At 52.2% G+C, this 25604-nt stretch overlaps 1 protein-coding gene and 1 pseudogene across 2 annotated transcripts; both read left to right on the top strand.

Annotated features, from left to right (window-relative positions):
- Positions 1–13279: 13279 nt before the first annotated feature.
- Positions 13280–14218, top strand: LOC309603735 (olfactory receptor 10AG1-like; the record flags this gene model as incomplete). Its single annotated transcript, XM_082338660.1, has 1 exon — positions 13280–14218. The coding sequence occupies one exon, from the start codon at positions 13280–13282 to the stop codon at positions 14216–14218; it is 939 nt and encodes a 312-aa protein (XP_082194786.1).
- Positions 14219–24017: 9799 nt separating this feature from the next.
- Positions 24018–24931, top strand: LOC309603729 (olfactory receptor 14J1-like; annotated as a pseudogene). The gene has a single exon. The product of its transcript is annotated as an olfactory receptor 14J1-like (transcript).
- Positions 24932–25604: the final 673 nt, after the last annotated feature.

The following is a 25604-nucleotide window of genomic DNA, read 5'->3' as shown; positions in this document are numbered from 1 at the left end:
TAGTGCAGGGGTTTGCAGATGGCAACATAGCGGTCACAGGCCATGATGGTGAGAAGGGCACACTCTGCTCCAAGGAAGAAGAAAAGCAGAAAGACTTGGGCAGCACATCCCATGAAGGAGATGTCCCTGGTGTCCCAGAGGGAATTGGCCATGGATTTGGGGAGAGTGGTGGAGATGCAGCCCATGTCAAGGAGGGAGAAGTTGAGAAGGAAGAAGTACATGGGGGTGTGGAGGCGGCGGTCACAGGCTACAGCAGTGATGATGAGGCCGTTGCCCAGGAGGGCAGCCAGGTAGATGCCCAGGAAGAGCCAGAAGTGCAAGAGCTGTAGCTCCCGTGTGTCCGCGAATGCCAGGAGGAGGAACTGGGTGACAGAGCTGCTGTTGGACATTTGCTGTTTCTTGACATGGGGGCACTACTCAGAAAATGAAAGGACAGGTTAAAATCAAGACAGACTCCTCTGAGCAAAACCACTCCATTTTTCATCGCAATACCCTCCAAGTGAAGTGCATTTCCTTTCTCTGGTCTGCGCTGGCTGAGTGTGGTGTACCGAGCAGGACCTCTGCTCATGTGCTGCTGAGGAGTCAGCTTTGCTCTGCTGCAGTGGCTACATGGGAGCTGGTTTGTGACAGCTCCATTGCTCTCAAGGGATGTCAGACGTAATCCACCTTTAATGGAAAAGTGCAATATCTGCACTCGTGACTCCGAAGAGTGTGGGCTGCAGAAAAGAGGCTTAGCAAGTCTTTATAATAATTTTGTTTGTGGTTTTTATTTTCCACCATCACAACCATTGGGTATCCTATTTAGGGATAGAAATCCTCATTTTTATGACTGAAAATGTAAGAGTCTTGAGACAGGACATATAAAAGGGCTCAGATATTTGTAGCTTAGTGCAGAGTCAGGAGAGCTGCAGTGTTACAGAATCATGGAATCATAGAGTAATTTAAGTTGCAAAAGATCTTTAAGATCATCGAGTCAACCGTTAATGTAGCACTGCCAAGTCCACCACTAAACCATGTTCCTAAGCACCACGTCCACGTGTCGTTTAAATACTTCCAGGGATGGGGACTCAACCACTTCCCTGGGCAGCCTGTTCCAATGCCTGACAACCCTTTTGGTGAAGAAATCTTTCCTAATATCCAATCTAAACCATTTCCTCTTGTCCTGTTGCTTGTTACCTGGGAGAAGAGACCAACTCCCACCTCACTACAGCCTCCTTTCAGGTAGTTGTAGAGAGCAATAAGGTCTCCCCTCAGCCTCCTCTTCTCCAAACTAAGCAACCCCAGCTCCCTCAGCCGCTCCTCACCAGCCTTGTGCTCCAGACCCTTCACCAGCTTTGTTGCCCTTCTTTGGACATGCTCCAGCATCTCGATGTCCTTCTTGGAGTGAGGGGCCCAAAACTGAACACAGGATTCAAGGTGCGGCCTCACCAGTGCCGAATACAGGGGAACCATCATTTCCCTAGTCCTGCTGGCCACACTATTGCTGATATAAGCCAGGATGCCATTGGCCCTCTTGCCCACCTGGGCACACTGCTGGCTCATGTTCAGGTGGCTGTCAACCAACAGCCCCAGGTCCTTTTCTGCCAGGCAGCTCTCCAGCCACTCCTCCCCAAGCCTGTAGTGTTGCATGGGGTTGTTGTGACACAAGTGCAGGACCTGGTCCTGAGCCCTGTTGAACCTCCTACAGTTGGCCTCGGCCCATCGATCCAGCCTGTCCAGATCCCTCTGTAGACCCTTCCTGCCCTCCAGCAGATCAACACTCCTGCCCAACTTGGTGTCGTTGGCAATCTTACTGATGGCGCACTCAATCCCCTCATCCAGATTATTGATAAAGATATTAAGCAGAACTAGGCCCAATACTGAGCCCTGGGGAACACTGCTTGTGACCAGCCACTGACTGGATTGAACTCTGTTCACCACCACTCTTTGGGCCTCATCATCCAGCCAGTTTTTTACGCAGCAAAGAGTACGTGGGCCCAAGCCATGAGCAGCCAGTTTCTCCAGGAGAATGCTGTGGGAAAAGGTGTCAAAGGCTTTACTGAGGTCCAAGTAAACAACATCCACAGCCTTTCCCTCATCCACTAAGCAGGTCATCTTGTCATAGAAGGAGATCAGGTTAGTCAAGCAGGACCTGCCTTTCATAAACCCATGCTGACTGGGCCTGATCCCCTGGTTGTCCTGTACGTGCCACGTGATGGCACTCAGGATGATCTGGTCCATAACCTTCCCTGGCCCCGCAGTCAGGCTGACAGCCCTGTAGTTCCCGGGATCCTCCTTCCGACCCTTCTTGTAGATGGGCATCATATTCGCTAACCTCCAGTCGACTGGCACCTCCCCACTTAGCCAGGACTGCTCATAAATGATTGGAAGTGGCTTGGTGAGCACTTCTGCCAGCTCCCTCAGTACCCTCGGGTGGATCCCGTCTGGCCCCATAGACTTTGTGTGTGTCTACATGGTGTAGCAGGTCGCTGACCATTTCCCCTTCTGTTATGGAGGCTTCTTTCTGCTCCCCATCCCTGTCTTCCAGCTCAGGGGGCTGGGTACCCCGAGAACAGCTGGTCTGACTATTAAAGACGGAGGCAAAGAAGGCATTAAGTACCTCAGCCTTTTCCTCATCCTTTGTCACTATCCAATAAAGGCCCTCCTTTTGTTGCTAATGTATTTATAGGAACTTTTTTTTACTGCCTTTTACGGCAGTAGCCAGATTAAGTTCTAGTTGGGCTTTGGCTCTTCTAATTTTCTCCCTGTGTAACCTCACAACATCCTTGTAGTCCTCCTGAGTTGCCTGCCCCTTCTTCCACAGATCAGAACTCTCCTTTTATTCCTGAGTCCCAGCCAAATCTCTCCGAGCTCTGAGCTCTCTCTGCCCACCAGTCTTTTTTCCCATCTGTGCTGCCCTTTCGCTTGTGCTGCCTTGAAGATGACTTCACACACAAATTTCTCTTTAAAAACCCCAAGCAACTGAACTCGTATGGCAGCAGGGGAGCACTGGTTCAATGGGCAGATCTGCCATCTCTTCGCTCTGCCAGCCCAGAGATGGGGTTGCGATGAAGAGAGTAGGACAGGACTCCTCACAGAGCGAAGGAAAGGACCCTGAGAGGAGAGTGCCAACCCCGAAGGAAAGGCTCAGCACTCCCTAGGATCCTACAGGAGAGCTGTGCCTTTCTGGGGGCAGCTCGCAAGCCCAGCAGGACAGGCAAAGCAGAGAGTCAGGGGTCCCGAAGATGACATGTTGCAAAGAGAGAGCCAGATCATTGCCCAGCAGACAACGCCCAGAAGACATCTACAGTGAAAGACAACAAGAGAGCTGCCGGAGAGCACCTTCCCCCACTGCTTGTTTGCAGTTCCCCCCCACCCCTTGCCCCTGTCTCTGCTGCCTGGAGCTGTCCCTGCCAGGAGCTGTTTCTCTGGCCCCAAGCCTCCTCCCTGTCAGTGCTCACAGAGCCCATCCCACCCGCTGTGTGTTCAGCTCTGCCCTGCAGGCACCTCCCAGCAGCAGGGCACTGCCCAGGGGCATCTCTGTGTGTGCAGGCTCTGATGGGAACCTCAGAGCAAACCTGATGGGGCTGGAAAAGTGATACTGATGCTGTCTGTAAGCCACGATATGTTGAATTCTGATACTGCCTGGTTTATTCACTTTGAAGAGTAAAAGAGTTGCAATTTCAGTGCCTCCTCCAGAACTGAGACATGAATTTCTGTGTCCCATTGCCCACCCAGATAACCCAGAGCAGAAGACTGAAAGAACAGGATCCTTCCCTTTTGGGTAGCCCCTGCCTTGCTCTGCTTCTTGGAAAGTCTTCTCCTGGGAATGTCCTGTAGTGATCTGCTGCTGTGAGCAGCCCTGACCTATGCAGCACCCACTCGAGAGCAGGACCCTGCCCTGCCAGGGGGTCGCTCCTTCTACCCACAGCTTCTCCCCGCAGCTCAGTGGGGAGATCCTCGGGCAGGCTGAGTGCTGACCCTGGCAGGTGGCATTGTCCCTGCCCCAGCACACAGCCCCCTGCAGTGCAGGGACCCTGCTCGGAAGGACAGCCCTGGGCACCCCTGGCTGCACACCCACCTTCACACCCTGCAGCCATCCCTGGGAGAAGGCAGGCATCACAGCCAGTCCTCTGAGGGTGCAGTGGGGAAATCCTTGCTCTGGAGCATGTCCTCCTCCTCTACACTAGAGAAACTCTGAGGGTCCTCCTGACACATTCCATAAGCTGTGGCATGTGCCAGCTTTAGGAGATCTTTCCAGGAACCGCAGCTGCGCTGCCTTACACCCAGAGACTTCCTGTAGTTAGGGCTGTGAAGATTTCTCCCATAGTGAGCTCTCAGCTCTCCTTCCCCTCCAGATTGCCATCTCTCTCTTCCCCACTCCTCTCCCCTTGGTGCCTGCAGGCAGCGCCCTCAGCCCTGCTGCGCTGTGCAGAGGAGCTGCTCCTGGGCAGAGCTGTCTCTCTGCAGTGCTGCCCACTTGCCATGAGCTCCCTCCATCCCAGGAGCCCAGCGCAGCTCAGCAGCAGAGGCCCAGCCCAAGGCACCACTTTCTCTGCCCCCTCTGGACTCCTTTGAGGTGTCCCTGGGGCTCCAAGGGCTGACAGCTCCTGCAAGGCAGCTTGGTCCTTCCAGGGGAATGTGTTTTTAAGTCAACTCAAGTAATTATGGACAATCCCTCATTAAACCGTGGAGAGAGACTGATTCCAGCAGCGTGGCTTGTCCTTGCAGAGTGTGGCTGACTGCAAGAGGTGTAAATGTTCCCCTCTGGACACCCCCATTCCTGTACCATAGCAAAAAGACACACAGGCAGGGAAAGGGAGGGGTTGGCTTCCCCTGTGCCAGGCAGGGATTCAGCCGAGGCAACACAGGCATCTCATCCCAAGCTGGAAACCCTGGGCCTGAAGTGGCATCCAGCTCCCCCCATGCACCCCACACGCCAAAGGGAATCCTCTGGTTCAGTTCAGGAGGGCATAAAAGAGTGGCCTGCCTGTGAGCTCCTGCTCTGAGCCCCTTGGCTTCATTCAGTGGGGACTCAGGCGCTCACACACAGACACTTGGTGATGACTGAGGTGCCAGGGGTGGTCCAAGACGTGGGCAAGTGTTTGCAAGCTCTGATGGAAAATCTCTGAGAACACCCACATTCTTCTGAGCATCAGCTGAGGGACCGAGGGGGAACGGGGATATCCTTTGCCACCCACGGTGACACCAGCCACCTCCGTGCCTTTGTCAAGTATCTCCCTGGAGCATGCAGAGCTATTGAGGTAACCAAATGGAGGACTGCCCCAGACAGAGACCCAGGTCTCTTCTATCCACTGTACTCCCGGGAGCTCCAGTCACTGCAAAGCTAAGTCGCATCCACATCCCTGCACTGAATACATCAGGGCTCTCATTTTAATGGCATTAAAAAAAAAGGCTCGAGTGCCATGCCCGGTGCCTGGGGTGCCAAACACTACTGCACTCAGCAGGCAAACACAGCACAGGACCTCCAGAAAAGCTGTGCCCTCTTGGAGCTGCTGTGGGGCAGACAGCCCAGGGCCCCCCAGGTGGATCTGGTGCCTGTGTGCCACCTGAACACCAACACCACAGCACAGATGCAAGGTCTGTCCCGTCTACACCCAGGGGCACTGCAGGACTGGGAGGCAGATCACACCAGGATGCCCTCCCCTCTCCCTGTGCTCTCAGCCCTTGGCCATTCTTTCTCTCAATCTCTGAGATTCACCTGCCTGATGCTACAAAGAGGGAAGATGACAACAATGTTCACAGAGTGGCTGGATCAAAGTCTGTTACCCCCAGAGACTTTCTCTGAAGCTCCCTGTCCTCCCTGCAGTTTGTCCTGCAAGCCCCACAGCTCTGCAGAGTTCATGCAGAAACACCAAAGCCCTCTCTGGGCCAGGTGTCATTGCCCAGCCCTGCTCCTCTGCCCTTGGAGACATCAGGGTTTGCTCTCTTTGTGGGCACCTCATCTCCTCCTTACCTTGCCATCTGCCAAACACTCCAGCACGTCTGTGCCCTGAAGCAAAGCCTTTCCATATGTTGGGTCTTGGGCCCTTGCTCCCATGTTTTCCTGGGACAAGTCGGTGCCACAGCCCAAACGTGCACAAGCAGGAGGAGCAGGGGAACAGATGGGAGAAACTGGACCCTCACAGCCCTGTGAGTTTTGTGGATTAAATTAGATGTGGTGGGACAGCTTGCTCACCTGGGGTGCTGCAATGGAGGGAGACAGGCTCTTCCAGAAAGAGTAGCAGGGCGGATGAGGAGGGGAAGATGCCTCCTTTGCGAAGGAGCAGGTCAGATGTCAGGAGCTCCCCTATGGGACGGACAATGGGTAGGATGAGTTTTGTCACTGAGGATTAGAAGAGCCAGCAAGGGTGTGTGGTGGGTTGACCTTGGCTGTCCGCCAGGTGCCCACCAAGCCGCTCTGTCATTCCTCCTCCTCACCAGGACAAGGCAGAAAATATGACAAAATGCTCATGAGTTGAGATAAGGCCAAGGAGATCACTCCCTAGTTACTGTCATGGGCAAAATAGACTCAACGCGGAGAACTGAAATGAATTGATTGCCAATTAAACAGAACAGAATAATGAGAACTAAGGATAAATCTCAAACCCCCTTACCCCCACCCCTCCCTTCTTCCCAGGCTCAGCCTCACTCCTGACTTCTTTCCCTCCTTCCCCCAAGCAGCACAGGGGGATGGTGAATGCGGGCTGCAATCAGCTGATAATGCTTTGTCTCTGCTGCTCCTTCCTCCTCACGTTCTTCCCCTGCTCCACCATGGGGTCCTTCCTGCGGGATCCAGTCCTTCATGAACCTCTCCGGCATGGGTCCCTCCCATGAGCTGCAGTTCTTCACAAACTGCTCCAGCATGGGTCCTTTCCCCCGGGGTGCAGTCCTTCAGGAACAGACTTGCTCCAGCACGGGTCCTCCAGGGGGGTCACAGGTCTTGCCAGAAAACCTGCTTCTGTGTGGGCTCCTCTCCACAGGCCACAGTTCCTCCCAGGAGCCTGCTCCAGCACGGGCTGTCCATGAGGTTAAATCTCCCTTCAGGGCACTTCCACCTGTTACTTACATGGGGAGTTACTTACTTACAGGGAGTTACTTCCATGCTACCCGCCTTGGATTTATAATGTTGGACACCTAAACGATATCTGGTTTTTAGTGTCAGAGTAATCTCCTTAGTTTTCCTTGGGTTTGTCAATGAAGTTCAGGACACAGTTCAACTTATTGCAGAAATGGATTTCTAAAGGTAGAGGAGAGGAGTTGATTCCTCTTCTGCCCTTGCAAGGGGAGCCCTGACTGACCAATTGACACCTGGCCTCTTCATTGCAGACCTCTGGGAGATTTGCAGAGATCATTCATTGCTGTCTAGGGGCCGCCTGACTGTCTCCTTCCAGTCCAGAAGGAAGCTGATGTCCTGAGGGTTTGGTGCTAAAACTGGCAACATTGTGAAGGCCTCTCTGCCCATCTCAGTGCATCTGAAATAGGACAAGGCATCTCTCTTTGGGTGGAATTGTTCCTCTCAAGCTAAGAGAGAGGGATCTCCTTCTTCAAAACTTTGGGAGTCTCCTCCTTGATGACACTGAAGGAGACTCCCTGAGTACAGATCACCTCTTAGTTCCCCTTTCTCCACAGCGCTCATGGAAATGGGCTTCTATAGGTACGTTAACCAGAAAAGGAAGGTTAAGGAAAGCGGACCCCCTCTGATGAGCAGAAGTGGTGAGCTGGTAACAACAGCCGAGGTGAAGGCTGAGGTACTCAACAACTTCTTTGCCTCAGTCTTCATTGGCAACCTCTCTCCTCACACCTCCCGAGTCAATGGGCCATGTGATGGGGATCGGGAGGGCAGAAGTCCTCCCACTGTAAGAGAAGATCAGGTTCGTGACCACCTGAGGAACCTGAAGGTACATAAGTCTATGGGTCCTGATGAGATGCGTCCCAGAGTCCTGAGGGAATTGGCTGATGTACTTGCTAAGCCACTCTCCATGATATTTGAAAAGTCATGGCAGTCAGGTGAAGTCCCTGGGGACTGGAAAAAGGGAAATATTGCAGCCGTTTTTAAAAAGGGTACAAAGGACCCTGGGAACTACTGACCTGTCAGCCTCCCCTCTGTGCCTGGGAAGATCACGGAACAGAACCCCCTAGAAGCTATGCTAAGGCACATGGAGGACAGGGAGGTAATTCGGGACAGCCAGCATGGCTTCACCAAGGGCAAGTCCTGCCTGACCAACCTAGTCACCTCTATGATGGAGTGACTACATCAGTGGATGAGGGAAGAGCTACAGATGTCATCTCTCTGGACTTCTGTAAGGCCTTTGACACGGTCCCCCGCAATATCCTCCTCTCTAAATTGGAAGGATATGGATTTGATGGGTGGACTGTTCGGTGGATAAGGAATTGGCTGGATGGTCACATCCAGAGGGTAGTGGTCAATGGCTCGATGTCCAGATGGAGAACAGTGATGAGTGGTGTCCCTCAGGGGTCCGTTCTGGGGACAGTGCTGTTCAATATCTTCATCAATGACACAGACAGCGAGATGAAGTGCACCCTCAGCAAGTTTGCAGTTGACGCCAACCTGAGTGGTGCAGTCGACACGCCTGAGGGACAGGATGCCATCCAGAGGGACCTGGACAAGCTGGAGAGATGGGCCTGTGTGAACCTCATGAGGTTCAACAAGGCCAAGTGCAAGGTCCTGCACCTGGGTCAGGGCAATCCCTGGTATCAGTACAGGCTGGGGGATGAAGGGATTGAGAGCAGCCCTGACGAGAAGGCCTTGGGGGTACCGACAGACTAAAAGCTGGACGTGAGCCAGCAATGTGCTCTCGCAGCCCAGAAAGCCCACTGTATCCCGGTCTGCATCAAAAGAAGTGTGGCGAGCAGGGTGAGGGAGGGGATTCTGCCCCTCTGCTCTGCTCTGGGGAGACCCCACTGGAGCACTGCGTCCAGCTCTGGGGTCCTCAGCACAGGAAGGACATGGACCTGTTGGAGCGGGGCCAGAGGAGGGCCACAAAAATGATCCAAGGGCTGGAACACCTCTATCATGAGGAAAGGCTGAAAGAGCTGGGGTTGTTCAGCCTGGAGAAGAGAAGGCTGTGGGGAGACCTTATTGCGGCCTTTCAGAACTTAAAGGGGGCTTAGAAGAAAGATGGGGACAGACTTTTTAGCAGGGCCTGTAGTGATAGGACAAGGGGGAATGGTTTTAAACTAAAGGAGGGTAGAATCAGACTAGATATAAGGAAGAACTTTTTTACAATGTGGGTGGTGAAACACTGGCACAGGTTGCCCAGAGAGGTGGTAGCTGCCCCATCCTTGGAAACATTCAAGGCCAGGCTGGATGGGGCTCTGAGCAACCTGATCTGGTTGTAGATGTCCCTGCCAATTGCAGGGGGGATGGACTAGATGACCTTCAAAGGTCCCTTCCATCCCAAAGCATTCTAGGATTCTGTGATTCTTCATAGCAGCTGGATGGGGCCATGCTTTGGATTTGTGACCAAAACAATGTTGATCACACAGGGATGTTTTAGCTATTGCTGAGCAGGGCCTGCACATTGTCAAGGCCTTTTCTGCCTCTCACACCACCCCACCAGCAAATAGGCTGGGGGTGCACAAGAAGCTGGGAGGGGACACAGCTGGGACAGCTGACCCCAACTGACCAAAGGGATATTCCATACCATGTGATGTCATGTTCAGCAAAAAAAAGCTGGGGGGAAAGAAGGAGGAAGGGGGAACATTCATGGTAACTTGGGAAGACAAATGCTTCCTAACCTAACCCTGAACTAACCCTTTTACCTTAAACCTTACCCTAACCATTACCGAAACTAGCCCTACCACTACTCCAATCATAAACCTCAACTCTAACTCTAGCCCTTACCTAACCCGAAACGAACATCAGCCACAGCCTGAAGTCTAACTCGAAACCAGGTGTAAACATAACTCTTACCCTAACCCTAACTCTAATTCTAACTCAAACCTGAACCCAGCCCCTGACTAACCTAACAGGTATCCTAAAGCATCTTGCAAGGCCAACAGCACCTGTGTAACGACATCTGTAATACCGTCTCAGGCAATGATTACTATGGTAAAAGCATTAGAAAGAAAAGATAATTTGGGTAGATGGGATGGACAGGCGAGCATCCTGGTATCATCCTGTCAGTGCTGGTTCAAGGCCTGGCAGCATGAGCAGCTGCCCTCTGCTTCCTCATGAACTGGAGGCTGTAGGCACCATGGCTGTGGGCACCACTGTGTGTCACCCAAATCAGACTCAGGTCAGATGAACCATTTTGTATTTCTCATATACCATGGCCATTGTTTCTCTGTTGAGCTCTAATCAGAGCTTAGTTATGTAGATAACCAGGCTTTGGGTGGGATATTTCTCCTGGAGTAGCTCTGCTGACCCCGGTCTCTCTCCATATTTACAATCCTACAGCTCTGACAGGAGGAAAGCACCCTGCAGTGCCTGGATTTGTCCAAGCCACAGCACTTCATAGCCTTCCTGACCATTGGGTCCTTTGGTCCTGGTGGGAGATGATCTTCTTGTCTTAATCCTGACTTTGTTGGGTAACCCTAAAGGACAGACTGGAGGCTGTTGAGTCACATGTCGGGTTTCAGAGCAAGAAATCAGGGACTGCATTTACCTCACACAGTGGTGGGAGATCCTTTCCTCTGGAGGGGTTATTTGTGCTATTGGCTATAAAGCCACCAAGTCTACCTAGGTCAGACTCAGTCAACCATTCTTGAGGCATTGGGGCCGAATTATTCTGTACAGATACAGAGATCTGCAGTGTAGTGCCATGACACGGTCCTTTTTTCCTTCCCATGCAGATGTCCCAAACCCAAGCTTCCTCTCCAAGCTCTTTCTGGATGTGAACCAGCATGCAGACACCACAAGCAGTCAGAGTTCAACCTCTCAGGGCCACCTCCGTCTTGAGGATAACACGGGCACTTGTCCTTTGAGCAGCTAAACCTCATGTCTCAGTTTTTCTCTTTCTAAAGACCGATAGTTATGCTGGAAGTTTCTTGTCAGGCTGGTGCCCGTGATTCTGACAGTCTTTCTAAAATAGTTCCTGGTGCCATGGGTGTCCAGGGAAGAGCAATGGCAGCACCAGCATCCCCGCCTTCTCTCCTGAGGCTGCTTCCTAACTGTCTTATAACCAGGTGAGAGTGACAGAGACGTGTCCAGAGAGCCATAGCCAGGTGGTTTCGAGGGGAATGACGGAGAGAAAAAGAGGTCACCACCGCCTCCTGCAGCACCATGGACTGAGGAGGGTGTTCCTGCCTTTTGGCTCCTGGCAACGGTAAATCCCTTTTGGCATGCCCTGAAATGCTGAGATAGTGTGGCAGCACAGACACCGCCAGAAGCAGCTGCAGGCATCTGTCCAGCTTGGCTGGACACGGAAATGGGCTTCCTTCAGCTTTGAAAAGTGCCGCCCGTGAGATAGTCACCATTTAAGAAGTACTCTGGCAGTTTCCCATGACCAAAGCTAGCCTGAACCGTGCTGTGCCCATGACCTTGTGAAGCACTGAGACATCGGAGAGTTAAAAAGAACAGGCTGTATGTTTGAGGACATTTTGAAACAAGCAGGAAATGCTGGTACGTGGGTAACCTGCATGTAAATGGTTGCTTTGAGTGAAAGCCTTAATTTAAAATAAATGTGGGTATCAGAGAAGTATTTTATTTTTCTGTACATTTATACGAAAAAGTAGGTACATTAGAAAACAATCGTGGTGGCTTTTCACTCATGCAAACCTTAATTTTACCTTGGACATTTTGAATGGCACCTCTATGAGATGGAAAAAAACAGGAAAAAGGCAGGAATACCTTGGGAAAAGGATCACACCCTTAGGACCGTGTGGTTTTGCGAATTTGGGTTTTTCTCTTGAGAAAACCACCCTGTGTTTTTCACTTGGCTAGTCTGAATGCTTTTATCACATGTTTTCTGACTGGCTGTTCTCATCTTTAGTACATCTGAGTTTAAGAAGACTCCTGAAAGGGAGGTAGCGATAGACATGGCCAGCATCCTCAGTCCTCTGCCTGGAAGAGGGTATTCTTTCCCCATGTCAAGCTGAGATTATAAAACATCGTTCAGCTGAGTCTCTTTGCAGAAAAAGCAACCAGCTCTTGCAGCGCTGCTTGCTTTTAGCTCCCATCCCTCAGGTGTGTCCAACTTTATGCTCTGGGAAGGTGGGGAATGCAAAGGGAAGGCTCAGTTCCCCAGGCAGCAAGAGCATCGCTCTGCTTCTGCGAGGGCTTGCAGGGGAGTGGGAAGCATTGCAGGGCTGGGGTCAGAGCGAATGGGCCCTCGGCTGGATTTGTAAGCTGTCAGAAATCCAAGAAACAGAGCAGCAAGTTTAGGAATGCTGAATTATTCAGGCCTCATTCAGAAGTTATAAAAGCCTGACCTGCTCCGGAAAATTGGGTATCGTAAGGAGATCGCCAGATTTTAACTACTTTCTTCTCTGTATAACTGAAAAGTGCATCAAGCAGTTTGATTGCTTGCATAAAAATGTCTTTTAGCACCCCGAAAACTTGAGATTTATGCATAAACTGCTGCTTATCTGTCTTGTTCAAATGTCCCCTGGATGCATCAGTGTCACTCGATTCGTTGGCAGATAGAAGCCTGTTGTACTTCTGATGGGATTCACCATGTAAAAAGTAATGATTCAGGTCTCAAATAGTCTCCCAGATGTTTGTGTGCGGACGTGGCGTCAGGGGATGAGCTCTTACATGTGAGGAGAGCTGGGACGAATCTCTCTCGTCGAGGTCTAAGAATCAAGTCAGGCCTTGCCTCGCTTTCTTTTGATTGCCTCTCCTTGCCTGGCCTTGCCTTGCTTTGTCTTCCCCTTTTCATCCCTTTCCTCCTTTTCACCCTATTTCTTCTTCGTGTTCTTACGTTCAATGCAGCTCTTACAAGATCTGGACAAGGAACGTAAGCAAGACTGTTCTTAAAGGGGTGAGTATTTATCCTTTTTCTTCCTTTTTTTCTCATCTCTCACCAGGTATTCTGTTTAAGAAAATCAACTCTGAAAAAGAAAGTCAAGTTTCTTTTACCCATATTAAAAAAAAACCCCAGCCATTCAGGCTCAAGGATTCTGTTCTTTCCTCTTTTTAACCCTCCTCCTGCAGCAAGCGAACCATGTTAGATTTCCAGACATTCAGGCAGATCTTGGTCCAGCTCGCCTAATCCTGCAATCACGTGCACGCTGATGTTCGTAGTCTTTCTCTAGGCTTGAAGTGTGTGGGATGGTGGACAGGCCATTAGCATCCTCTAAGAGCTTGTTGTTTGGATTGCTCTGTCTAGGGAAAATGCCCCAAAGAAAAGGCTCGGAGAATCACACCATTGGATCCGGATTCGTTCTTCTGGGATTTTCTGACCACTCCGGCCTGCAGGGCCTGTGCTTCACAGCATTCCTGGTCATATACCTCATGATCCTCACAGGGAACAGCCTGATTGCACTCATCACGCTGGTGGACTCAAGCCTCCACAGCCCCATGTATTTCTTCCTGAGGAACTTGTCCACCCTGGAGATCTGCTACACATCAGTCACTCTGCCAAAAATGCTGGTGGGTTTCCTGCGGGCGGATGGCAGGATCTCCTTCCTGGGCTGTGCTGCCCAGCTGTATTGCCTGGTTTTGCTGGGCAGCATTGAATGCCTTCTCCTGGCTGCCATGGCCTACGACCGCTGCATAGCCATATGTGACCCCCTGCGCTACACCCTCGTCATGAGCAGGGGTCTCTGCATCAGACTGGTGGTGGGGTCCTGGGTGGCTGTCGTACCAGTGCAAGTAGGACAGACCTACCAGCTGTTCACTTTGCCCTTCTGTGCATCCCATGACCTCCATCACTTTTTCTGCGATGTCCCCCCTCTGCTGGAACTGGCCTGTGCAGACACGTTCTGGAACCAAGTGATGCTGTACACCATCATCCTGCTCTTCGCAATCCTTCCCTTCTCCTTAATAGTTACTTCTTACATTCAAATTATTAGGGCGATTCTGAAAATGCCTTCAGGTCTGGGCAGACACAAAGCCTATTCCACCTGCTCGTCACACCTTGGGGTGGTGATGCTCTTCTATGGCTCGGCCACAGTCGTCTACTTAAAGCGACGGTCAAGGGATTCGGTCGACACCGACAAATACCTTGCCCTGTTTTACACAATTGTGACCCCCATGTTTAACCCTGTCATCTATAGCCTGAGGAATAAGGAAGTGAGAATTGCCTTGAGGAGACTCCTATGGACAAAGTGATGCTACCAAGGATGTAAAATAGTCCCAAGCAGTACCAAAAGTCCCACTGGGTTACGTGGTTGCCTGAACAAAGCATCCCGTATTTGCTCAGACAAAACCATGTGTCCAGCCTGGCTTTCATCCTCCTCAAGAAGGGGAGAGGTCTCCTGAGGCATTCCTGTTACGCCATGCCCCACCATGATATCTTTGTACTCTAGAGCACCTTCAGTGCCCCTCAAGAGTGTGACGCCAATAGCTACTTCAAGCTGCGTCTGACCAACGTAACGTTCAAGGGAAAGAGTCAAAGCATGGTCAGTAGTCAGTAGGGCCCAGAGGGTGACACAACCGATGAAGAGATGACTGCCCTCAGGCTTGAGAAATCACTTGCTAGATGCCACGGACTATCTACAGTGTCCTGTGTGGAATCAGCTTAAAAAAGTTAAAAGAAATGAAGGTCATCTTCCCCTGTCTATGATGTCTTGCACTGAGCTGTGTAATGCTTGACTAACTTGACATAAAGAATAAAAAGAAAAAAAAATCACCAGGGGGCCAGTCCAGCACTGGAAGAGGGGCCCAGAGACCTCTGGAGTTCCTGTTTGTCGTGGTTTAACCCCAGCCAGCAGCTAAGCACCACACAGTCGCTCGCTCACTACCCCCCCGGTGGGATGGGGGAGAGAATCAGAAGCGTAAAAGTAGAGAAAATCGTGGGTTGAGATAAAGGCAGTTTAACAGGTAAAGCAAAAACCGTGTGTGCAAGCAAAGCAAAGCAAGGAATTCATTCCCTCCTTCCCAGGGGCAGGCAGGTGTTCAGCCATCTCCAGGAAAGCAGGGCTCCATCACGCGTAACGGTGACTTAGGAAGACAAGCACCATCACTCCAAACATCCCCCTGTTCCTTTTCTTCATGCAGCTTTTTAAAATCATCAGCACAACTGGGAACGGCTGAAACTGTGGGTGATAAACGTGTTTCCTGAGACAGCATTTGATACGCAGACAATCCAAAAAGGTTGTGAAGGTGAATGGGCAGAAGAAACAGGAAAACTGCCCATCCCATGGAGCTCTGCAGAAAGAGGATGGAGCTGTACCCAGCAGGAGGTGATGATACCAGTGGGATTAGCACACAGAAAAGGCTTTTGTGGGGAAGGCTTTGCAAAGGAATACCCTGACTTCACCCGGATGTAAAATAGAGACTGGGCAGTGAAGTGATCGTGAGAAGTGTCCTGGGGTAAAAGACCTTTGATGAGAGAAGGTTGGAGACATTTGGGTCACAGAGATTTGACGATCTGAGTAGGTGGAGCTTTGGAAATGAGAAAAATAAAGCAGCTCTCAAGGCTGTTTAAGGAATGAGCGGTACTATCACTATAATAACAGGAACAGCAAAGTGCTGTAAGGGAGTTCCTTCTTATTCTTCATTATGATTAATTAAAGCACTTTAATTTCATTCCAACATTCATTTTTACTTGACAAAATAGCCATAAGTGCTCAGTAGTTAGCTTCTGGCATGAAGTTCTTAGAACAGTGCTTTTTGTCTCACTGCTAGCTCTTCGTTATCATTTAAATATTACTTTTAAATATTACACTTCTTAGACAGTATTGCCCTTAAATTATCCCTACTTCCTATCTTTTCTCCCTGTTTTGTGGAGGAGGGGGTGAAAGAGGGCAGCTGTTTCTTCTTTAGCCAAAGGCGGCCAAGGGACAGATGCCAGATTAGTGCAAAGGCACAAAGGAAGCCAACATTTCCATGTGCTGGACACTGACACACCACCGTTACCTGCATTTCTGGTTTCTGAAGTCCTAACTGGGCAGCAGAGAGCCTGGAAGCTCTGAGCTCCCTTCATCTGCCCTGCATTTCAGCATGAAAAGTGAACGTAACCTGGTCAAAAAGATTCTTTTGAGTCTCTCCACAGCCTAAAGCACCGCATTTGCCAGGAGACTGGCCAGGACACCAAAGGAGGACTCACGCCTTTCTGCACACAAAGCTTAGGTGTTCCTGGGAATCTCAGGAGGCATGGCATACCCATTCTTGGGTTCAAGGAGCTGGTCAAATGCCTCATCTCCATTTCCGTAATGGTGGCAGACTTTGTACAGGGGTGCTGACATTTATGGAGCAACCTGCTCAGACCTCAGAGCTGGCCCTGCTTGGAACCAAAGGTAGAACTAGAGACCTCCTGAGTACAAGACCATTCCACCCTGAATTGTCCTATGACAATTGCAGACGACACCAAGTTGGGTGGAAGTGTTGATCTGCTGGAGGGTAGGAAGGCCCTACAGAGGGACCTGGACAGGCTGGGTCGATGGGCCGAGGCCAACTGTATGAGATTCAACAAGGCTCAGGGCAGGGTCCTGCACTTGTGTCACAACAGCCCCATGCAATGCTACAGGCTGGGGGAGGAGTGGCTGGAGAGCTGCCCAGAGGAAAAGGACCTGGGGGTGTTGGTTGACAGCCGCCTGAACATGAGCCAGCAGTGTGCCCAGGTGGCCAAGAGGGCCAATGGCATTCTGGCTTGTGTCAGGAGTAGTGTGGCCAGCAGGACCAGGGAGGTGATAGTGCCTCTGTACTCGTCATTGGTGAGGCTGCACCTTGAATCCTGTATTCAGTTTTGGACCCCTCTCTACAAGAAGGACATGGAGGTGCAAGAGCGTGTCCAATGTAGAGCAACAAAGCTGGTGAAGGGTTTAGAGCACAAGCCCTATGAGGAGCGGCTGAGGGAGCTGGGGCTGTTTAGTCTGGAGAAGAGGAGGCTGAGGGGAGACCTTATTGCTCTCTACAACTGCCTGAAAGGAGGTTGTAGTGAGGTGGGGGTTGGTCTCTTTGCCAAGTAACAAGGGATAGGACAAGAGGAAACGGGCTCAAGTTGTGCCAGGGGAGATTTAGATCTGATATTAGGAAAAATTTCTTCACGCAGAGAGCGGTTAGGCACTGGAACAGACTGTCCAGGGAAGTGGTGCAATCACGGCCCCTGGAAGTATTCAAAAAACGCGTGGATGTGGTGCTTAGGGACATGGTTTAGAGGTGGACCAGGCTCTTAGGTAAACAGGTTGGGCTCGGTGATCTCTGAGGTCCTTTTCAACCTTAACAATTCTATGATGCTATGATTCTAAGCTTTTAGGAAGGTGAAAGCAGTCTTGTAACTGTATTACTGGGCAGGATAATAATCGGCAATCGATAGATATTGAAATAAGGAAGTTTCTGGCCAGACATAAGGCAATGAGATATCTGCAGAGCATGGGGTGCTTTAGCCTATAAACTGAATGTAAAGAAATCCTCTGACTTGGGATCTCACTCAATGGAAGTATTCAGTATTTGTCATGACAAGGTCATGAGCACCTGATCCAGCTGGAGCTGTCTGAGAATGGGCTTGGCTGAGAGACCAGCTGTGGCAAGAGCTGTGGGATTTGGTGTGTAATGGCTGTCAGTAGGAAACTGCATCCCTTTTTATTAATAATGGCAGTGGACTTGGGTATGACTGAGCCCCAGAGGAGGACAGGCGTGACCATGCAGCAAAAGTCCTTCCTCAGAGCTGGGGTGTATGGCCAGAGATGGAAATGGCCGGTGGGTGGGACTGGTCGGGGACAATTTCCTGCAGCAGCTTCCCTGGGGTGTTCAGGGCACATGGCACAGACCAGGCCCCTCTCTTCTGCACTTTGGATGCCTTGCTTCCTTTCACCATGACACCTGGCTCTGCACTGGGAGCACTGGCTGCCCCTACCCCGCACACTCACACACCTTAGCTCTACACCGGTGTTTTTCTCTCCTGGGCTCTTTCCAGCCCAGCCCAGGCCCTCCCCACCTCTCCCCACCTCCCCTGCCCTCTCCCCAGCCCAGCCCAGCCCAGCAGAGCAGCCCAGCTTGGGCTGGCTCCATGGCACTGCCCAGCGCAGGCTGCTGCAGAGCTCTGGGCACTCACCCCACAGCCCCAGCCCCTCTGAAGGCCACAGCAGCTGCTGGGGGGCAGACAGCGGGGTTCAGGCTCCCCATCAGCCCCACGGCTGGTGCTGGCCACAAGGGCATGGGGAAACAGAGGCTAGGCACTCTCTGGCTCTCCTGAATTCATACTGTAGGTGAGCCCCAGCCCTGACTGACTTTGCCCCCTCCTCTGCTGCCACCAGCCCCACTGCCCAGGACAGCACCAGAGTCCTGGCCCTGGGGGTCCTCAGGCAGCTCCTGCAGCTCTCCACTCTCCCTTCCCTGTGCCTGCCGACTCCCCACTGACTCCCATGGCACTGCAGAGTCCTTCTTAGTGGATATATCAATTTAGTGCTTTACTTTTGGGGAACTTCACATTTGAGGGTATTCCACCTTCTGAGTCTGTATTCATTCCAACACCAGGGCACATGGGGAGTCCCCATCCTCTCCTCATCCCCTCCAGATTCTTTTCCAGAGAGTCTGGTACATGCCATCAGTCCTGTTGTACATGAAGCAACCTGAGGAGATAATGGGGAGCTGATGGACCATCTCCACTGCCATTGGACACCAAGAAGAGAGCCTTTCAAACCAGAACTTTTGATCCAATGGAATTCAGCATTCCCAGTTAACGTCAAAACCACTGAGAACAAAAGAACAGGAACTTTAAAAGACCAATTCCTTGGACATTTTCTTAGAAGCAACAGTGGAGGAAGAGCCCAGCTTTCAGGCACTGCATCCAGCAGATCCCCTTTAATTGAAGAGCTGCTATCTGCCAGGCCACATCTGACACAGCGTGGTGCAAGGGTCAGACACGATAGGATCGAACGTCCACAGAAGGAGAATAAACCAGGCAAATTATCTCTAACTAGAATTATCACGAGAGAAACGATCAGACTCATGGCCTAGGATAAACTCTGGGAAATGTGGAGAGGAGGGGAGGCGGGTTATTGTCAGAGAAACAGCACCCATTGGATCACTTTCCACAAGGAACCCTTGATTTCTTTGTTCCTCATGCTGTAGATGAGGGGGTTCACTGCTGGAGGCACCACTGAGTAGAGAGCTGCCACCACCAGATCCAGTGATGGGGACGAGATGGAGGGGGGCTTCAGGTAGGTAAACATGACAGTACTGACAAACAGGGAGACCACGGCCAGGTGAGGGAGGCACGTGGAAAAGGCTTTGTGGTGTCCCTGCTCAGAGGGGATCCTCAGCACGGCCCTGAAGATCTGCACATAGGACACCACAAGGAAAACAAAACACCACCAAAATGCAAAAGCACTAAACATGACAAGCCCAAATTCACTGAGGTAGGAGTGTGAGCAGGAGAGCTTGAAGATCCGGGGGATTTCACAGAAGAACTGGCCCACAGCATTGCCTTGGCAGAGGGGGAGTGAAAATGTATTGGCCGTGTGTTGCACAGCATGGAGAAACCCAGTGCCCCAGGCAGCTGCTGCCATGTGGACACAAGCTCTGCTGCCCAGGAGGGTCCCGTAGTGCAGGGGTTTGCAGATGGCCACATACCGGTCATAGGACATGAGTGTGAGAAGAAAAAATTCTGCTGACATGAAAAACAAAAAGGAAAAAAACCTGGGCAGAACAACCTGAGTAGGAAATGGCCCTGGTGTCCCAGAGGGAATTGGCCATGGATTTGGGGAGAGTGGTGGAGATGGATGCCAGGTCGAGAACAGAAAGGTTGAGGAGGAAGAAGTACATGGGGGTGTGCAGCTGGTGGTGGAAGGCTACGGCGGTGATGATGAGGCCATTGCCCAGGAGGGCAGCCAGGTAGATGCCAAGGAAGAGCCAGAAGGGCAGGAGCTCCAGCTCCCGTGTGTCTGCGAATGCCAGGAGAAGGAACTGGGTGATGGAGCTGCCGTTGGACATTTTGTCCCTCTGCGCATGGGGACATGTTCAAGGAGGTAAAAGAAGGGAGAAGTTAGGGCAGACTGCTTAAAGAAAAATCTATTCAATTTCTTATAGGAAGCCCCCAAATTGCCTTTCACTTTTCAGGAAGAGCTTTGGTGAGCTGTGGTTGGTGCTGGCTGAGGGTGCCCCAGGGAGCAGGAGGCTCTGCAGGAGTCAGTCCTTCCCTACAGCAACAGGTAAATAGGAACACAGGGTGATCTCAGATTAAATCCAATCCTGATATCAAGGAGCTTTTCAGCATTGTCACTCCCAATTCACCTGACTGCAGAGCAGAGCTGTGGGGAGTTTGGGTTGTGCCTTCTGCTCTAGTTGCCCCAGCACAGCTGAGGAGTGGTTTGAATGCAGCAATGCCTGGCATTTCTGATGCACTGCAAAGGAAACCTTGTGGGTGCTGAGACTGGGCACAGGGACTGTCCCTTAGTGCAGAGTGAGGACAGCCGCTCTGCCCATCAGCCCTGCTCTCAGCTGCCCTGTGCTGGCAGCTCTTCCACCTGGAGGACTATCGCACTCGGGTGTTCCCCCCAAAAAAACACGCCAGTGCTGGGAGCAGGGGAATCCAGTTTCCCAGTGCAGATCTCCAAACCCTCACCCCATCCCATCGTACCTGAGGAGGTTCTCAGCTCTGCCCTCCCAACCAGGGACACAGAGGGCTCATGACAGCTGCCCACATGCAGCCACCCAGCAGCATTTCAACGTCCTTAGCACCGAGGTGTCTTCTCCAGGGGGCTCCTGCATAACACAGAGATGCCCTGGGAGAGCTGTGCCCCACGGGAGGGCAGCCTGCAGCCCAGCAGGACCTCCCAAGGACAGAGTCAACTGTCCTACATTTGTTACGTCCTAAAGGGAGGGTGAGATCCCTGCCAGCCGCACAGACTGCAGTACCCAGAGCCCCACAGGTGAACAGGGTGCGAGATGAATGCTTTTCCTCCATGGCCGTATGTGCATGACAGCACACGCAGCGTTGGTGTCTGAGCTGCACTTGAATCCTCACCCCCCCACACCGGTGAGTGTAACAGTGAGAACAGGGGCGGCAGGGAGAAGAGGAGAACATGCCAAAGGAGCCCTGCCAAGGGAGGCAGGAGAGGGAGACAGAGTCACACACTTGAGTTTTTGCCCTCTGTGGTGGTCAGGCTGCTTGGGAAGGCAACTCACGGCCACATCCCCATGCCATTAAGGGCAGAGGCTCTGCTGAGTGAGTGAGGAGACCAGGGGGTTGCTCCAGGGAAAGCACCTGCACTGCAGGGGATGGCAGGGAGATGCCTGAATCCCTCCTCCCACAGCATTTCTGGCAGCAGTTCTCCCTTAATTCCTGCCCATGGCTCTGCTGCCTTCAGCTCTTCTTGGCCACGACCCCTTTCTCTGTCCACAGGTCTCCTCCCTCTCCATGCTCACAGAGCCCATCCCACCTGCTGTGTGCTCAGCTTTGCCCTGCAGGCTCCTCCCAGCAGCAGGGCACTGAGGAGAAAACCCAGAGCACAGACTCCTTCCCCTTCAGTTAATCTCCTACTTTGATATCCATCTTTAAATAACCCTCTGCAAATGTCCTCTGGGTGATGTAGAAGTCTGAACAGCCCTGACCCATGCTGCAGCGTTTCAACAGCAGAAGGACCCCGCCTTGCTGGGGGTCACTCTTTCCACCCACAGCTTCTCCCTGCAGAACCACGGGGACCTCCCTGCTCTGGCTGAGTGCTGACCCTGGCAGGCAGCGGAGTCCCTGCCCCAGGACACCATCCCCTGGGGTGCAGGGACCCTGCTCAGGAGGACAGCCCTGGGCACCCCGGATGCACACCTGGAATAATATCCCTGCTGCCGGGAGAAGGCCGCCGTCATGTCCTGTCTGAGCAACCCTGACCCATGCAGCACCCTGCCCTGCCCTGCTGGGGCTTGCTCCTTCCACCCACAGCTTCCCACAGTCCCAGGGGCAGCACCCCAGGCAGGCTGGGCACTGACCCTGGCAGGCAGCAGAGTCCCTGCCCTGGCACACAGCCCCCTGGGGCACAAGGGACACTGCTCAGAAGAACAGCCCTGGACACCCTGCCTGCATGCCTGTCTTCACACCCCTGCAGCCATCTCCAGGAGAGTCGTGATGCCCTGTCCCTCTGACGGTGCAGCAGGAAAGCCCTGCTCTGGAGCATGACCTCTTCCTCCAAACCAGAAAAACCAGGAGAGCCATCCTGACAGGTCCTATCTGCTGTGGCATGGGCCAGGTCTCGGAGACACTTGCAGGAACCCATCTGCATTGACCTGCAGCCAGGGACTTACTGCGTCAAGGGCTGTAAGGATCTCTCCCACAGTGAACTCTCACCTGTCCTCCCATGCCAGACTGCCTTTAACCTCTCTGTTACTTATCTCCTCACCCCTCGCTGCCTGCAGGCAGTGCCCTCAGCCCTGCCGCCCTTTGCAGAGGAGCTGCTCCTGGGCAGAGCTGTCTCTCTGCAGCACTGCCTGGTTGCCATGAGCTGCCTCCATCCCAGGAGCCCAGCCCAGCTCAGCAGCAGAGGCCCAGCCCAAGGTGCCACTTTCTCTGCCCCCTCTGGGCTCCCTCCAGGTGTCCCTGGGGCTCCTGGGAAACCTGCTGTGAAACAGGCTGAAGTAATAACTTGTGGTCCCTCTCCCACCTCTGGAGAGATACTTCTTTCCAGCAACTTCTCCTATCAGAGAGAGAGAGCTGGGCATGAGAATCCCCTTTCCTTACTTCTGGTATGGGACAGGCAACCTGGACAGTGAGAGAGCTCCTTTACCCCTGCTGAGGGAAGGGATTCAGCTGAGTCAGTTGAGGCTTCTCATCCTTTGTTTGTAGTCCTGGGGCTGGAAGGGCACTCAGCATGAGTCATCACCTCAGCAGCTGGACCTCCAGCTGAAGGCTTCTTGGAATGTGGTACACAAAGAAGATGCTAAAAGCACTTGCCCTACAGTGTTATCATCTGAGCGGCAGTGAGCACAGCTGGGTAAGGAGGCTTCACAGCATGCCCATATGTCTTTCTGTCCTCGCTTCATTTTTTTCTGGAGCATTGCTCCAGAACACAGAAGAGTGTTCTTCCTTGTTTCTCCACCTGTCTGTGTGTCCTGGTTTCAGCTGGGATAGAGTTAATTTTCATCTTGGTAGCCGGTATGGGGCTGTGTTTTGGGTTTAGGATGAGAACAATGTCGATGATACACTGATGCTTTGGTTCTTGCTAAGTAGTGCTAAGCTGTCGCTAAATAGGTGCTAAGTGGCGCTCACACTGGTCAAGGACTTTTCAGCTTCCCCTGCTCTGCCGGGTGCACAAGAAGCTGGGAGGGGGCACAGCCAGGGGGAGTGCTGACCCAGACTGGCCAAAGGGCTATTCCATACCATATGACGTCGTGCTCAGTATATATATATGCTGGGGGAAGAAGAAGGAAGGGGGACATTGGGTATGATGGTGTTTGTCTTCCCAAGTAACCGTTACGCGTGATGGAGCCCTGCTTTCCTGGAGATGGCTGAACACCTGCCTGCCAATGGGAAGTAGTGAATGAATTCCTTGCTTTGCTTTGCTTGCGTGCACGGTTTTTGCTTTGCCTATTTAACTGTTCTAATTTATTTTACCTCAATTATTAAACTGTTCTTATCTCAACCCACGAGTTTTCTCCCTTTTACCCTTCTGATTCTCTCCCCCATCCCACTGGTGGGGAGTGAGCGAGCGGCTGCGTGGTGCTTAGTTGCTGGCTGGGGTTAAACCATGACACCGTGGTACTCTTGCTCTCTGGGGTTGGGGTGGGGATGTGGGTCAGCTTTTGTTCTGACGCTGACTGTGGAGGTCCTTCCCCTAGGGGTATCTTCACGGAAACTCGGTGCCCAAGCTGCATTTTAAGCTGTGACGACTCATAGCATTCCTTTGGTAGTAGTGGAGACTGAGCTGACTCATTCCTCATTCAGCTCAGGGAGGGACTTTTCTATGAGTAATGGCATGTTTTCTTCCTCAGAGAACTCTCTCATCCTTGGACAGGTCCTCATACCCAGAGGGAGCAAATGTCCAACAGCAGCTCCATCACCCAGTTCCTCCTCCTGGCATTCGCAGGCACACGGGAGCTGCAGCTCTTGCACTTCTGGCTCTTCCTGGGCATCCACCTGGCTGCCCTCCTGGGCAACGGCCTCATTGTCACAGTCATAGCCTGCAACCACCACCTCCACACCCCCATGTACTTCTTCCTCCTTAATCTCTCCCTCCTCGACCTTGGCTTCATCTCCACCACTCTCCCCAAATCCATGGCCAATTCCCTCTGGGACACCAGGGCCATTTCCTACTCAGGTTGTTCTGCCCAGGTTTTTTTCCTTTTTGTTTTTCATGTCAGCAGAATTTTTTCTTCTCACACTCATGTCCTATGACCGGTATGTGGCCATCTGCAAACCCCTGCACTACGGGACCCTCCTGGGCAGCAGAGCTTGTGTCCACATGGCAGCAGCTGCCTGGGGCAGTGGGTTTCTCCATGCTGTGCAACACACGGCCAATACATTTTCACTCCCCCTCTGCCAAGGCAATGCTGTGGGCCAGTTCTTCTGTGAAATCCCCCCACATCCTCAAGCTCTCCTGCTCACACTCCTACCTCAGTGAATTTGGGCTTGTCATGTTTAGTGCTTTTGCATTTTGGTGGTGTTTTGTTTTCCTTGTGGTGTCCTATGTGCAGATCTTCAGGGCCGTGCTGAGGATCCCCTCTGAGCAGGGACACCACAAAGCCTTTTCCACGTGCCTCCCTCACCTGGCCGTGGTCTCCCTGTTTGTCAGTACTGTCATGTTTACCTACCTGAAGCCCCCCTCCATCTCGTCCCCATCACTGGATCTGGTGGTGGCAGCTCTCTACTCAGTGGTGCCTCCAGCAGTGAACCCCCTCATCTACAGCATGAGGAACCAGCAGCGCAAGGATACAGTGTGGAAACTTTTATAACCGGATGTGTTCCTGGAGCAATAAACTGCCCATTGTCTTCATAGCTGTTATAATGTAACTCATTGCAGGTGCAGCCTGTCTTCTGTATGTTTTGCTATTGTTGTGGTGGTCCTGTGGCCACAGGCAAGGACAGGCAATGAGCACTTCTGTGACAGAGCTGGCCTCCATAACAGCATTTCCAAAAAGAAAGGTGATGTCCTCAGGGCATTGCATGAAGGCTTAGTTCTTCTTCCAGAGATTCTCTCAAGAACAAGCTCAAGACAGTGCCCTGGTGAGGAAAACACCAGTGAACAAGTGAAGCGTGTGAGTGTGCAGGGCTGGGGCACACAGCAGTGTCCTGACACAGCCAGGCCTCCAGGGACAGACTTGTAGGACCAGCAGAGCAGGGTCTGGTCTGTGCCCGTGTTTGCCTGACACCCTGGGCAAGGTGCCCCAGGGCAATGGCCACAGACCAGCCCCTTGCAACCACCATTCCCAGCACTGGCCTCTCACTCCAGCTCGGAGAGGTTCTTTATGGAGGGACACCGAATGACTAGGTCAGACGTCCATGTTTGCATTGTACAGAGGAGTCTTAAGCATGCACAGAGTGTGCATGTGGGGAGATGAACCAGAGGGAGCCTGAATGCCATCAGCTGTTCCTAGAGGTGCCATGAAGGCCTGTGGGACAGACAGT

The sequence above is a fragment of the Platalea leucorodia genome (genome assembly GCF_965183815.1).
Source record: "Platalea leucorodia genome assembly, contig: HAP1_HAP1_SCAFFOLD_185, whole genome shotgun sequence".
Taxonomy (NCBI): domain Eukaryota; kingdom Metazoa; phylum Chordata; class Aves; order Pelecaniformes; family Threskiornithidae; genus Platalea; species Platalea leucorodia.
This window is presented reverse-complemented; position numbering and strand designations above follow the sequence as displayed.